This window comes from Microtus pennsylvanicus, chromosome 11 (assembly GCF_037038515.1).
Source record: "Microtus pennsylvanicus isolate mMicPen1 chromosome 11, mMicPen1.hap1, whole genome shotgun sequence".
NCBI lineage: Eukaryota > Metazoa > Chordata > Mammalia > Rodentia > Cricetidae > Microtus > Microtus pennsylvanicus.
The window spans coordinates 52,971,230-52,986,697 of record NC_134589.1 but is presented as its reverse complement, the minus strand read 5'-3'; the positions used below and the strand labels follow the sequence as shown (position 1 = coordinate 52,986,697).

At 50.3% G+C, this 15,468-nt stretch overlaps 1 protein-coding gene across 4 annotated transcripts in view; it reads left to right on the top strand.

Moving 5' to 3' along the window:
• Window positions 1-15,248, top strand: part of Myh10 (myosin heavy chain 10) — a 139,167-nt gene extending 123,919 nt beyond the window's left edge. For all 4 annotated transcript variants that reach the window (XM_075992102.1, XM_075992101.1, XM_075992099.1 and 1 more), the window contains 8 exons: window positions 3,166-3,327; window positions 8,523-8,651; window positions 9,874-9,962; window positions 10,610-10,733; window positions 10,808-11,016; window positions 11,959-12,067; window positions 12,954-13,126; window positions 13,664-15,248. In XM_075992102.1, the coding sequence (XP_075848217.1) occupies window positions 3,166-3,327; window positions 8,523-8,651; window positions 9,874-9,962; window positions 10,610-10,733; window positions 10,808-11,016; window positions 11,959-12,067; window positions 12,954-13,126; window positions 13,664-13,808 (1,140 nt within the window). In that variant the 3' untranslated portion in view covers window positions 13,809-15,248. The remainder of the gene's footprint in view (window positions 1-3,165; window positions 3,328-8,522; window positions 8,652-9,873; window positions 9,963-10,609; window positions 10,734-10,807; window positions 11,017-11,958; window positions 12,068-12,953; window positions 13,127-13,663) is intronic.
• Window positions 15,249-15,468: the final 220 nt, after the last annotated feature.

The following is a 15,468-nucleotide window of genomic DNA, read 5'->3' as shown; positions in this document are numbered from 1 at the left end:
GGCTAGGCTGTCACAGGGAAGCCGCAGGGCGCTCAGGTGTAGGGAGAGGGAGGGAGGGAACTGCCTAGCAGAGAGGTCCCTTGGCCTCCTTAAATCACACCCAACCCCCAACCCCCAGAAGGCTGAAATCAAGCCCCCTACCTACCCTACCTACCACTGAGCGACACCCCAGCCCTTAAAGTGTTCTTTACGAGGGAAAGAAAAGGGGTGATACTTAATTTTTTTTTTTTTTTTTTTTTTTTGGTTTTTCGAGACAGGGTTTCTCTGTGGCTTTGGAGCCTGTCCTGGAACTAGCTCTGTAGACCAGGCTGGCCTCGAACTCACAGAGATCCGCCTACCTCTGCCTCCCGAGTGCTGGGATTAAAGGCGTGCGCCACCATCGCCCGGCGATACTTAATTTTTTAAACTTATAAAGAATCTTAGGATTTTTAAATTTTATAAAGAACTATATGTGTATGTACATATATATGTATTTATGTGAGTGTACATATATATGAGTGTGTATATATGTGTGTATATATTTGAAAAGTTTACTTTGAAAACAAATTTTGGATATTTTAAGTGTCATTTGGAATTCATGGGAACAAGTAGTCTTAATTTATATTTAATTTTATTTTACTGATTTTGTTTCATTAATATCAACTTGATTGGTTCTTTATTGTTGGGTAAGTTACACAAACCTGGTGAGTTAAGGCCGCATTTCTAGTGCCCTGCTTCTGTGAGCAATGAGAGCCGGTGGCCCAGGCATCATCTGGTGGCCTGGGCTGTGCTGGAGCAGCTGCTCACACGCCCTCACCTGCCCAGCATGGGCGGGGCCTCACCACCTCTCATCAGCCTGGCTGAAGGCTGTTTGAGTGTCCTGTGGAGACAGCTGTCTCAAGAGTGAAAGGCCCCAGAAAGCAGCAAGCGCTGCACCTTACAGTGTAGACAGAAGTTGCTGTCCCACCCGGTCCCTCTGCCTTTCAATCCCAAATAACACACAGAAACGTATACTAATTATAAACTCTTTGTCCTATTAGCTCAGGCTTATTATTAACCAACCTCTTATAACTTAAATTAGCCCATAATTCTTATCTATGTTTAGTCATGTGGCTTGTTACCTTTTCCTAATGAGGCTCTGCCTTTCCTCCTCCCAGAATCCTCCTAGTCTGGTCACACCACCTATACTTCCTGTCTGGCTACTGACCCATCAGTATGATTTATTAAACCAGTATGAGTGACAAAGCTTTACATTCTCCCTCAGCATCACAGCCTCATCCCTCCATCCTGTTCTCTAGAAGTAAGTCCCCAGTCCAGCCCACACACAGGACTTCAGGCTCTAACTCTGAAGACAATCATGCGAGAATTGGTAGACATATTTGAAACCACACTTGAGAAAGTTCAGGGCAGTTACTATACTTAAGGAGTCTCTTGTTACCCTGGACTCAGCAGGCCCAGATCTGTAGCTGTGGTCACATGGGTGGTGAGAACCTCTCATCCTAGTGGAAGCTGTCCTGCCCCTGCCCCAACCTTATCTTCTGCAGAAGCAGGTGCAGCAGAAGCCTCGATCTCCCCTTAGAGAAGACCCGTTTCTTGTGTCACCCAGAGAGCACTCCCTTCCCACAATGGTACAATGCTTCCATTGCAGTGCCTTGCTGGTCACTTCCCAGTTCATGACAAGTGATTGCTCAGAATCCCCACTGCAAGATCACCCTGGTCACTGGCTGTCCCGGGTACTCCTCAATGAACAGGGAAGCAGGACAGATCGGGAAGCTCATGGCACAGCCCCAGGAACTCACAAGCTGACCCAGCTCCCGTCTCAATGGGGTATTTTCAGTTCATTGTGGCGATGTAGCCATTAGAGCTGGATTGAAATGACAAAGAGCGTTTTTCCTCCACCTCACACAGAGTATGGGTAACTAGTACTGGCCTACTCCTGTGGTGCCTCTGATTTGAGAAAGCCCCAGAATGAGTAAGCGCAGGGAGGTTGCCCCCCCACTCACGTTTATCTTGTATCCATCATCTCTGTGTCCCACAGCTCCTCATTCTCCCTCGCCTGCTGCTCAGCTGCCAGCCTCCCTCTTTGCTGGTGTTCAGATGGGGTTTCAGCCTGTGTCTGAGGCCCAAAACCTGAGTGAGCCCACCTTTGGAGCCTGAATGTCAGCACTGAGCAGGCCTAGCTTCCCTAGACCCAGCTCCAGGCGTGAGGGTCTGTCGTCTGACCACTGGCCCGCTGTCCTGTGCCCTCTGTCCTCTGCCCGCTACCCTGTGCCTTCTGTTCTCTGCCCTCTGTCCTGTGCCCTCTGTCCTCTGCCCGCTACCCTGTGCCTTCTGTCCTGTGCCCTCTGTCCTCTGCCCGCTACCCTGTGCCTTCTGTCCTGTGCCTTCTGTCCTGTGCCTTCTGTCCTCTGCCCGCTACCCTGTGCCTTCTGTCCTGTGCCCTCTGTTCTCTGCCCGCTACCCTGTGCCTTCTGTCCTGTGCCCTCTGTCCTCTGCCCGCTACCCTGTGCCTTCTGTCCTGTGCCCTCTGTCCTCTGCCCGCTACCCTGTGCCTTCTGTCCTGTGCCCTCTGTTCTCTGCCCGCTACCCTGTGCCTTCTGTCCTGTGCCTTCTGTCCTGTGCCTTCTGTCCTCTGCCCGCTACCCTGTGCCTTCTGTCCTGTGCCCTCTGTTCTCTGCCCGCTACCCTGTGCCTTCTGTCCTGTGCCCTCTGTCCTCTGCCCGCTACCCTGTGCCTTCTGTTCTGTGCCCTCTGTCCTCTGCCCGCTACCCTGTGCCTTCTGTTCTGTGCCCTCTGTTCTCTGCCCTCTGTCCTGTGCCCTCTGTCCTCTGCCCGCTACCCTGTGCCCTCTGTCCTCTGCCCGCTACCCTGTGCCCTCTGTCCTCTGCCCGCTACCCTGTGCCCTTTGTTCTCTGCCCGCTGCCCTGTGCCCTCCCTCTGTGCGCCTATCCCATTTGTTTAATTGAGTCATCGAAACTGTGGGCCTGAGGTCTTCCTTCTTGGGTCTCTGGGTGCCCCCAGTAGGCATGGCCTCTACCATGTGGTGGTTTCCAAGACCTTCTGAACCACATTCATCCATTAGTAATACAAAGGGACTGCTCAGTGACAGGGACCTCTGCAGAATGACAAGCCCCCCGGCCAAAGTAGCCAGAGCTCAGTGTAATGTAAGCCAGCACTGTCCTTCAGGTTCGAGAACTCGAGGCGGAGCTGGAGGATGAGCGGAAACAACGGGCGCTTGCTGTGGCTGCAAAGAAGAAGATGGAGATAGACCTGAAGGACCTGGAGGCTCAGATTGAGGCTGCAAACAAAGCCCGTGATGAAGTCATCAAGCAGCTTCGCAAACTTCAGGTAAGAGTGGCAGGCTCGGCCTCGTGGACCAGTGTCACGTGGCCTTTTGAGAACCAAGCATGTGCTTTTTACACAAGATGAAGCTGTGAAGCTGGGAGAGACAGTGCAAGCAGTCAGCCGTCACACTGAGCTGCTGGCCCCTTGGTTATTGGATTTGCTTTTGAGGCGGAACTGGGGGTGGTTGTCAGGAGGAACATCTTTGCTAGAATTTGGTCCTGTGTCCCTAAACACCTTCAGTACTCTTCCACCCAGCCACATCCCCAAAAGGAAGTGGTGTGGCTTTCCTCCTTCAGTGCTGTGATGTCATTCTTTCAGGCCGCGCCAGTCACCACTCTGGTATCCAGATGACACAGTTCGTGGCCACAATGAGAAAGGTCATTCATGATACCAAGTCAGTGCAGGGTGGCCCTCTCTTCCATGGCTGGGGATAGGCACTGCCAGGGAAGGGTGTGAACTGTGACCACAAGGTCAGGAAAATCTCCTTTAACTTGTAATTCCACATCTTGAACATGCATTCAACAACTGTCTCGGCCAAAGCCCTTGTAAATGTCAGTGAGCCACTAGCCACTGCCTGGCAGGGCTGTGTGTAGACAGCGGCAGGAAAGCACCCGACGGCCAGATACTGACCAGACAGACCACAGACAGACCACAGACAAAGCCTCTGTGGACAGCAGGTCAGTGGGTAGTGGTTTTGCTTTCCTGTACTTTCATAAAGCTGGGGACATGACTGAAGTTATAAGGGCACTCACTGCCCTTGCCCAGGACCCACCCAGGTTTGGTTCTCAGCATGCAGCCACATGGCAGCTCATGTGAACTATACTATAGTTCACGGGAACCTGTTGCCCTCTTCTGGCCTCCATGGGTATTGCATACATGTTGTACACACAGGCAAAAAACACACATATTTTTTGTTTTGTTTTTCAAGACAGGGCTGCTTCACTGTGTAACAGCCCTGGCTGCTTTGGGACAGACTCTGTAGACCCAGGCTTGGCTTAGACTCACAGAGATTGACTAACTCTGCCTCCCGAGTGCTGGGATTAGAGGCATATGCCACCACCATCCAGCTTTAAAGTTTAATTTTATTTTGACTTGATAATTACAAAAATATTGTTCATTACCAAAAAAATACTGAATTTATTTATTGACAGTTGTTTATTGAGATATACTCACACACCACAGAGCCTGTTTCCTTTGGTCTGGGGCACTGAGGTGTGTGTTTGTCCTGGGTTATGGAGGCCCAGCACAAATTACAGTCCTCCTACTAATTGCCTTTGCCGCCTCCTCACTCCCCATCTCTGCCACAGCAGTGCAAATGTGTCTGATCAGCCTCTTGGTCAGTTCATAGGCTTTGTGCCTGCCTCTTCTTGTAATGCCTTTCGTGGCTTTCCACGTTGTAGCATGAATAAGCACCTTGTGACTTTACTGCTGAGTAGCCCCGCTGCACCGCTGTGTGAATGAAGCAGGGATGTTCATCCATTCGAAACTGGGCACTAGGCAGTTTCTACTCTTTGGCTGTCAAGAATTTCACTAATATGAATAGTGAATATAATAATAATAGAATATTTTTCTGTTGTGCTAAGACACCGTGATCAAAAGAACTTACAGAGTAATGCATTAATTCTGGCCTCACAGTTCCAGAGGGTTAGGAGCATGGCTGCAGACACAGGATCCACAACCAAAGGCGGGGGAGGGGGGAAGAGTGCTAACTGGAAATGGTGTGGGTGTGGGCTTTTGAAAGGCCTCAAAGACCACAACTGTTGCCCTTCTCAACAGTTCCACCAACTAGGGACTAAATACTTGAATATGTGAGCCTCTGGGACCATTCTCGTTCAAACCGCCACCACACCCCCATCCATTTGTGTGGCTATGTGTTCTCAATTTTTCTGATTTTTTTTCTTTCACCTGAGTGCCAGATAATACAATATCTGTATTTAACTTTTGGTTTTTGTCTGTTTTAGAGATAGGGTCTCACTGTGTAGGCCTGGCTGGCCTTGAACTCAGATCTGCCTGCTTCTGCCTCCTGACTGCTGGGATTAAAGGTATGCGCCACCCGCCAGCCTCAGGATACATTTTAGGGTTTTAAGATTGAAGGATTGGGGTACGAAATGGTACATCACTGTGGGTTTGTGGGTTCATGTGTGCATGGGCACATGGATACCGAGCTATCTGTCATGGCAGCATCTTCCTCGGTCACGTGCCACTTTAGCTTTTTCAGTGCCCTCACAGAACCTAGTGCTCAGAGTCCCAGCTTGACGATCTGGCAGCGGGCCACAGAGATCCTCCTGTCTCTGCTCAGTCGGGTTTGTGGGGGCTGAGACCTAAGCCTGAATCATAGGTTTGTGCAGCAACCACTGTAACCGCAGTTACCCCTCCAGCCTCTCGTGTGCTTTTGATTTGCATCTTCTTACTAATGGTGTTGACAATCTTGTGTGCACACTGCTTTCACATTTAAAAACAGACGTCCTTTGATCCTGCCTGTGTATCTTTTCAGCTGCACTGTAATGATTTAGTTGAAGCGAGCACTCAAATTTTGTATATGCTCTGGCTATAATTTTTAAAGGCTCTAACTATGGTTTCGATTTTTTCTGCGTGTGCAATAATGGGAGGGGCTCTGTCACTGCACATTTGTGACATGAGAAGACTTTGAGAAGCCAGCTCACATGGTGATTCTACCTGTTGCTGTGCCACCGTGCCAGGGGATGCTGTCTGTAGCACAGGCATTTTTTATTTGGGGGCTGAGGGTACAGTATAGCCCAGTTGGTAAAGTTCCATGTATGAGCTCAGTGTTGACGCATGCCTCAATCTCAGCGCTTGGGAGGTGGAGGCAAGATCAGAAGTTAAAGGTCAGCCTCAGCTGCGTAGCAAGTGTGAGGCAAGCCTGGTTGGCTTGGAGACCTGTTTCAGAAAGAGAAAAACAAACTTTTAATTTTTGGTAGAGTCTGGTTTTCCTTCCCCTTTGTGTTTACTCAGTACACCACCAGCTCGGAGGCTGAGTTAGTTCTCGGCTGCTTCTAGGGGTCTCAAGCTTCCAGCTCAGGTTTGGCCCATTTTGCACCTAAAGCCACAGCTTCATTTTCTAGGTAGGCGTATCCAATTGTCCTGACCCCATCTGTAGACTGTGCTCCCCCACTGGATCATCTTGGCACACTCGTGTGTCTATTTCCGGGCTTTCAGTCCTGCCATGGACCTGTGTGGCCGCCCTGTATTCCTGCCTCACTATTTTTGGTTACTATAGCTTGCACTGCGTTTTGAAATTGGGAAGTAGGGCTGGTAAAGGTTCATTCGTTTTCGTGATTGGTTTTTGTGAGCAATTCAGCTCGGATGGGCAAGTATTCTGGCACTCGAGAGCTACAGCTCTGATAGAAAGGTATTCTGGGCCAGGCATGGTGGCGCACGCCTTTAATCCCCGCACTCAGGAGGCAGAGGCAGGCGGTTCTCAGTGAGTTCAGGATAGCCAGAACTGCTACACAGAGAAACCCTGCCTTGAAGAAAAAAATAAGAAAAAAAACCTGAAAATATATTCTGGTAACCGGGCCAGGACTAGCACAGGTCACAGTAAGCACAGGGGTTTACAGCCCTGCTCTAGGGAAAGGCTTCCCAATAAAACAGCTCTGCTCCTGCAGAAGAGGGCTTCCCCAGAGTTGTTACAACTCCGCTAGGGGAAAGTTTCCCCAGCAAAAGTGTTACAGTCCTGTTTGGCTCAGCTCCAAGCCTGTGAAAAGTTGTTACTTCTCTCTGGAAAAAGGAGGTCTCGCCCAAACCTCATTCAAGAGGTTTATTGGGAGGGAAGAATCCAGGAGAGCGGCTGCCTCTGCCAGGGTGGAAACCGAACAGGTGCAGGGCTTACATAGGGCTTCTTAGGGGCGGAGTTTTTCCAGGGAAATTTCCAGGATGGTCAGATTTCAGTTACTTGAGCTCAGGTTGGCTAGATCTTGTGCTCAAGGATTGGTTGGTTGTAGTAATAGGAGCGGCGGGGCCCCGGCACCCAGCCGCCCCCACGGCTAGCTTTACCCGAAATAATTACACGGACACTGTATTCTTTTAATCACTGCTTGGCCCTTTAGCTCTAGCCCTTACTGGCTAATTCTGATATCCCAATCAACCCATCTCTAATAATCTGTGTGCACCGGTCTTACCGGGAAAGACTCAGCATGTCTGCCCAGGAGCGGGGCATGGCGTCTCTGCTGAGGTGTCTGCTCCCGAGAGGAGAGCTGTGGAGTCTGAGCTCACTTCCTCTTCCTCCCAGCGTTTTGTTCTGTTTACTCCTCCCACCTATCTTCTAACCAATGAAATGGGCCAAGGCAGTTCCTTTATTAGCCAATGACCTTCCTCCATCAGGTTGGTTTTCTGCTTAGTTGACCAGGGGCAGAGTTGGCTTTGGTTTCAGGGCCAGGCTGTATTTCTTTGGCTGGCCCATTTTCCCTACAGTTTTGGCTATTCTGGCTGGATTCCTTGCAATTCTATATGAATTTTAGGATTGGCTTATATCTCTAAGCAAACAAAAAAGAAGAAAAAGGGCAAGAGGCAATCAAACTTCTAAGTGGTTGGATGTAGTTCAATTTGCCGCATCAATTTAATTCCTCTGGTCATGAGCTCCTTGCTATGTATATGCATCTTGTCTGTCTGACGCCTTACAGTCTTTGTATGTGTTCTAGGTGTCCTTTAGGTTTGTGTTGAATGCAGCTTCTGTATATTCACCAGTATCTATCAGTCTAGCTGTGATGGCTTTTTTAGTAGAGCCCTTAAGATTTCCTAAGTGAAGATCATGCCATAACCCACTAGGTTTATTCCTTTCTTCCCTGTTTGTCATCTTTCTTGTGGACTCAGCTGGGCTGACTTTCCCTTCAGGTTGAGCAGACGCCTGTGAGACTGGGCTCCCTACTTGCTGGTTTCTCAGATTAAAGCCTTTCTCCTCATTGCATGCTGACTACTTTATAATGGAAAGATCAGGTGTGACTTCTGCAAATACTGAGGTGACGTGGTTTTATATTGATGCATTTGTGCTTGTCACACAGCAGGTGACCCCTGGTTGTGGTGTAGATTCCGTGTTTGCGTGTTACCAGCATGTTTGCGCCTATATTCTCGCAGGCTAACAGGCTATGGTCTCGCGGTACCTTCGTTATGTCTGTATACTTTTTACGATGAAACAATACTGAGAATGAAATATTCTAGATCGACTTTGTATTTAACCCCAGGCACAGATGAAGGATTACCAGCGTGAACTAGAAGAAGCTCGCGCATCTAGAGATGAGATTTTCGCTCAATCCAAAGAGAGTGAAAAGAGACTGAAGAGCCTGGAAGCAGAAATCCTTCAGCTGCAGGAGGTATGTTGTCTGTCGTCCATGTGCTCAGGAAATGCTTGTCCTTAGACTCTCTGAGATTGTGCGTTTTGTCACCTTCATAGTGAGGTTTCCATTCAGCACAAAAGCACCCTGTTGCTTGTGTGTATTCCTCTGCTGGCTAAAGGCGGGATGGCTGATTAGTAACTGGTCCACAGCCTTCTAGAATCGCTCCTCCCCCCGTGAGAAAGGAGAGCTTGTTATTAGACATAAGCTTTGAGTTAGCCCAACCCAGAGAAGTGCTGTTCTGCTACAGTAAGAGACATGCACTTCATTGAGTTCCCGAGCGGAACATCTGTCTTTTCCTGAAGTGTCCAGAGCATGTAGTATAGAACCCCACCCATGTGATAAGGCACCCTGGAGTGTATTTATCTCTGTACATATTTTCAAATTTTCCTCAAAAGATAGTGACCCACAATATTGGCATGACAACCGTTCATATGAGAAAACAGTGGTACAGGTGTGCAGCAGCTGGGTGAGAGACTGGCAGTCAGGGAGGAGCTGGAGAGAAAAGGAGCTCCCTAGGTGGCAGGGAACTGAAAACTGGACCAGACGTGGAGCAGAGAGCGAGGTTTACCCTGCACGCCAGCTTTCGCTCCTTTCATGGTTTCTCTTTTATTGTCTTCGTGTTTCTTTCCCTTGGTGTGATGTGCTTGCACCAAGGATGAAGGCAGGGTCTCAAGGATGCTAAGCACACATGCTCTCCCACTGAGTGGATGCCCCCTGAGCGTGGGGACCGTGTCTAATACATTCACAAGAACACAAACATCTCTCTCGGGTCCTGCTCTTACTCTGTCCCACTAGTTCTGATGCAGTGGCTTCACTGTCACTTAATTCTGTATTTTTTTAAATTTCTATTAATGGTGTCTTTAATCCATTACTTTAAAAGTGTGGCTTACATTTATTTGTTTTTTAGTTGCTTTCTAGCTCAGCATACCGTGGTTAGTAGCTCCAAGGCCTAGAACACGCTGTGACTTGGTGTGGCCAGTGTCTCCTAGGGCTCAGGTTAAAGCGTGTGCTCCACAATAGGAAAGAATGGGCAGGAATGCTGGGCTGTAGCCACAGCACATAGTGGCAGTAAGGCACTCCCTGGAAACGTCCTGTGTGGAGGGTCTGGTAGCACACTGCGTCAGCACCTGTAGACCGCAGTGTGTGGGAAGCATGACGGGAGCGCAAGGAGAACTGATGATGACGTAAACTTGTTTAGGAGCTGGCGTCTTCTGAGCGAGCCCGCAGACACGCAGAGCAGGAGCGAGATGAACTGGCTGATGAGATCGCCAACAGCGCCTCTGGCAAGTGAGTCTCCGGGCAGCAGGCAGAAGGGACGGTGTCTAGGAGGCGGTGGCACTCACCGTACCCTCTCCAGCCATGGCTCTGCCCTCACAAAGGCGGGGGACAGTCGCCTGACATGTAAGCGTTGAGTGGGCTTGCTCATCTGTTCCGTTTCCAGTCTAAAAGCATGACCACAGGTCTGGGTAGCCTCAGGCACTGCCCATCACACACAACACACGGGTATGTGCACACCGGTGCCAGCCCTGATGGCCTCACACGCAGAGGAATCCACAAACTGCACTTCAAGGCCTCACTTTCAGGTTCATTGGCTTGGCAAGTAGCCTCCTTAGAACCTTCCTCTGGTTTTTATTTGTTTGTTTGTTGTTAATGATCACTTCTTTCGCCCAGGTAAGTTGCTTTCTCCTTGGAGTGCTAGGACATGATGACAGATTGTGCCAGGGCTTACAGTCTCATCTAAGGTCCTGGCTGCATTCTGGAGGCAGAGGTGGCAGCAGGGAAGCCACCACAGTGGTTCAGGGGACAGTGTCGGGACCAGGAAGACAGATGTGGGCAGGAAGAGAACCGGGTGAGGGTGGAGCTCGTCCCTGGATCAGGGACAGACGCGGGTCACACGGTGTGCTACTCCGCTGATGCCCCTTCCTTGTGCCTAGGTCTGCCCTGCTGGATGAGAAGCGGCGCCTGGAGGCTCGGATCGCACAGCTGGAAGAGGAGCTGGAGGAGGAGCAGAGCAACATGGAGCTGCTCAATGACCGGTTCCGCAAGACCACGCTGCAGGTGCCAAGCGGCCTGTCCCGGGAGCAGCTGTGCTGCCTCCACACAGGCTGTCTGAACCATTTCTCCTCTCCTAGGTGGACACACTGAACACAGAGCTGGCAGCAGAACGCAGTGCCGCCCAGAAGAGCGACAATGCCCGTCAACAGCTGGAACGACAGAACAAGGAGCTGAAGGCCAAGCTGCAGGAACTAGAAGGGGCTGTCAAGTCCAAGTTCAAGGCTACTATCTCAGCCCTGGAAGCCAAGATTGGGCAGCTGGAGGAGCAGCTTGAGCAGGAAGCCAAGTAAGATGCTCTTGTAGGCCTGACTGCCTCCACTGTCTGCCGTGGACTGGCCAGGCCACTTGGTGACAAGGTCCTGTGAGCTGTGAGACAGGTGCTCAGAGCATGGGGCTCTGCCTGGCCCCTGCGGGAAGCCATCCCATTGCCCCGTGACTTCCCAGCACCACATTGTGGGTGCTCACTTTCCAGCAGATTAGAATTGTGATGTAGCACAAAGCAGGTCCCCCCATCTGACAGTTCCCACCACATGGTGAAAACGGTGTTGCACAGGACAGAATGGACAGGAAGCTACAGCACTTAGCCTGCCAGAGCTGCAGCAGCCCACAGACCCCGCCCCCTTTGGGGGAAGCATGGGACCCAGAAATGCAGGACTTGCGTTCGAGTCCAGCACCCTCCCAACCCTGCATTCCCAGAATTGCATTCCTACTGCACTGGGCAGGAGCATCTGCAGGCATGCAGTGAGCCGGGTAAGGCTTTCACTGGCAAGCTTTAACCCCACCAGACCCAGATCCAGTTAGGAGGGAACTTTCCTGTCTGCAGGGATCTCTGTGTTAGTTGTGTGGAGCGTGGGCAGCAGTCCCAGGGAACAGGGTGGGGATTTGTTTCACTCCTGCATGGAGTGTGGAGTTTGATGTTCTCATTAGCTCTAACAGCTCCCGTATTACAGTCAATAGTGAATCAATTCTAAATCCAAGATAATCACTTCATAAATGAGGTTGCTTTTTTTCCTTTGAAGTGATGAACACAAGGTTAGGAGGTGCATGGTATACATGCTGTGTGCACAGAACAGACACCATGTTCAGTGAAAGGAGAGCCTGCTTTGGCTTCTGGGAGGTCTAAAAAGGCATTCCAATATGTATCATTTCCAAAGAGAAAGAATTTCAAAACTATTTCCACATTTAAAATTAATTTCAAATCTTAAAGCCACTGTGGTAATTCTGACAGGGAGCGAGCAGCTGCCAACAAACTAGTCCGGCGGACAGAGAAGAAACTGAAGGAAATCTTCATGCAGGTGGAGGATGAGCGGCGACATGCAGATCAGTACAAAGAACAGGTAGGAGACAGCCAAGTGGGGTGGAGGTCACCACCCCGGGAATGCTTCAGCAAACAAGTCAGAACTGAGAAAATGTTTTCAAAAACTCTTAGTATGGTGTCTGAACTGCCTTGTGACATCCCGTGCTCCCCCTGGTAACGATGAGGGAGGAGGCCAGCGAGGCTCTGAGGTGTGAGCCCTGGACTGGATTTTAAAGGAACATTCAGCTTCCTCCACTAAACTGCTTCACGGGCAAACAGGTTTCTCCCAGCTTCACTTCTGACCCTAGAATAATAGTTCTTGGGTACAGTCAGCAGTCAGGACACTGAGTGGAGGGAAATTTGGAGATGTGTGAAGAATGTATGCCCACGTGTGCACACCCTTATACAGATACACAGCACTCAAGTGCTCACCCATACAAGCCTGCAATCCCAGGAGAGATCAAGATCAGGTCAAGACCACCCCTTGCCCCCTTGTCTGCAGCCTGTCATCCCCCCAACACACCCGCAACCCCGTCTCTCCGTGCATACTGGGTGAAGGAACACCACGGAGGGCCATTGCCTTTGGCCCAGACCCTCAGCTGTACCCATGGGGCACTAACCAGTCCCTGGAGTCTAGAAGCAGAAGAGCCATTGGTGGGTTAAGAAGCAGGTGCTGCACTCTCCCAGGTGGCTGTGCTTGGGAACGGCCGTGCTCCATGAGTGCTCGCCTTGTACACAGCCCATCAGTCACGTGTGGGGGTAGAAAACTAGGTTGTTTCTTGTATAAAAAGTTCCTGAGTGTAGCTTGCTCTGTAAATACTGGCTTTGCTAAGTGAAGGTGAGTGACATCACAAGATGTCACACAGAGCCATGCTGACCCTCCAGGTCGATTCATAGTCTGCCTTTCGTTCATGTACCTCCCCAAGATGGAGAAGGCCAATGCCAGAATGAAGCAGCTTAAACGCCAGCTGGAGGAAGCTGAAGAGGAGGCTACACGTGCCAATGCGTCTCGGCGTAAGCTCCAAAGGGAACTGGATGACGCCACTGAGGCCAATGAGGGTCTAAGCCGTGAGGTCAGCACTCTGAAGAACCGGCTCAGGTAAGTGTTCAGTGATGTGGTGGGCTGCAGGCTTGATCTGGGGACGCTCCTGTCGATTCCTCGGGAACCTTTGTAGTAGGGAGTGGGAGAAAGGAGAGGGCACCGGACCAGTGGAACACAGCAGTCTCTGGTCTGGCTGGCGTCATCCACAGCCTCCACTCCAGAGCTCCCAGTAGACCTGACACTCCTACTGCTCTGCACGACCGTGAGGGAGCCCAAAAGCCAGCAGGAGTGAAAGATTCACACGCGCTGCCCAGAAAAGCCAGTGAGCCAGCCTAGGCCTCTGTGCGGTGGACAAAGGCTGCTGGTGTGGTCAGTAAACCAAGACTTGGTTTTTTAAAGGACTATAAAATATAAAAACAACGCTTCTTTTGTTTTCTGGCCTTTCAAGGATAGCTGTGGGGAGACGGAGCTTCATCTTAGTCTTCCTTACCTGTCTGTCTAAGGAGGCCTTTCTGAGACCTCCAAGGCTGTGACGCCCCAGGCTGGGGTGGAGAGAGGGTGGAAACCACGTGCTCTTGTGTATTTCTCTCCCAGGCGGGGTGGCCCAATCAGTTTTTCCTCAAGCCGATCTGGCCGGCGCCAGCTGCACATTGAGGGGGCCTCGCTGGAGCTCTCAGACGACGACACGGAAAGTAAGGCCAGTGATGTCAATGAGACGCAGCCCCCCCAATCCGAGTAGACAAAGGGGACTGGAGGTGACACAGGACGGGCTGGAACTCCTCAACCCAGTGCTAGTCTGCTTGAGCCCTGCACTCAATGGCAAGCTCCGGGATTCCTCACAGGAAGATCAACTGTGTCTTAAGGCTTTGCGGCCTGTGCAGACTGTATCCTGCTTCAGACTAGGTACAATGGCCCCCTTTTTATATATACCCCTCCACCAGACATGCGTATTAAACAGACTGTCCATCGTTGCATCTATTTTCCATATACTCATCAAGAGACCACTTTATGACACATAAGAGGAGATAACCCTTTTTGAAACAAATTCCAGACCCTCTGTTGCCGTCGCTGGGCCTGGGGCCCCGGTGTTGCTCATTTGCTCTGCATGCTGTTCCTGACAGGTACCTTAGTTCTGCGTCCACGTGGCCCTGACCCCTCAACCACATCCAGTCTCTTAGAACGTTGTGGACCTAACCTTCGCTTGTCTCATTTCCTTTGAGTAATGATCACTGTCTCTGTGAGCAAACTGTGAAAGGGGCTTTGGAGGCTTAGGAGGGGTGGGTTGGACTGGGGAAGCAGCATCAATTTGGGGTTATCCTGCCCATGTCCCAAGGGGCGTCCCCACCATCTCATGTGAATAGAGTCTTTGGCCCAGGGCTATCTGCGCACAGAGGATGGTGGCCACAACACAGCGAAGGCACCCCAGGGGGCAGCCATCACGTGACTTCCAGGGGGTCTCCTGAAGTGTCTGGCTTGTTGGGATGAGTGAGCCACTGTGACCCTTGGGATGCTCACAGACATCCTCACCAACCAGCCAGACCCTCCTCCCTCCTGCTGACCTTACAAATCCAGCCACTGCTTTGAGCCCAAAACGGGAACCTTGGTTTTGTGTTGGAGGTGTGTTCCAAGTTTGCTAATGAGGCTGAAGGACCTTGAACAGATGCCGTCTGCCTGAATGTTGATGTCCCAGTGGGTGTGCGATCCTTCATTTTCTCCTTTTCCCTTCCTCTGGACAGTGTTACAATGAACACTTAGCATTCTGTTTTTGGTTGATAGTTGAGCAAACTGACATTACAGAAAGTGCCTTAGACACTACAGTACTAAGACAATGTTAACTATAGGATTTGCCTCTAGAACAACGCCATGTGTTAAGTTTGACTGTGCTTCATATCATGTACCTCTCTAGTAAAGTAGTATAGACAGACATTCAGTGACAGCAAATCAGTGTTAATGACAAATCCCGATCCTTGGCAATGTGCTTGAAAACACAGACCTTTTGGGTTAAAAGCTTTAACATCTGTTAGGAAGAATTTGTCACATGGGTTTGGAATCTTTGACCTCCCCCGTATGGACTGTACTGGCTGTTGACCACCAGACACCTGACTGCAAAGATCTTTTCTTGTACGCCCATATTTCTAGACAATGATTTTTGTAAGACAATAAATTTATTCATTATAGATATTTGCGCCTGCTCTGTTTACTTGGAGGAAAAAGCACCCGTGGAGAACAAACAGACCTCAATAAACAAGAATAATCATGTGAACATGGAATCTGTTTCCTCACCTTCTGTTCTTGCTTTACCATCTGTGACCTGACTTGGGGGGGGGGGGGGGTTACACACACCTGATCCATGAACCAAGCCCACCATGTCTCTCAGAAACCAGCAAATGCTTGCAGTG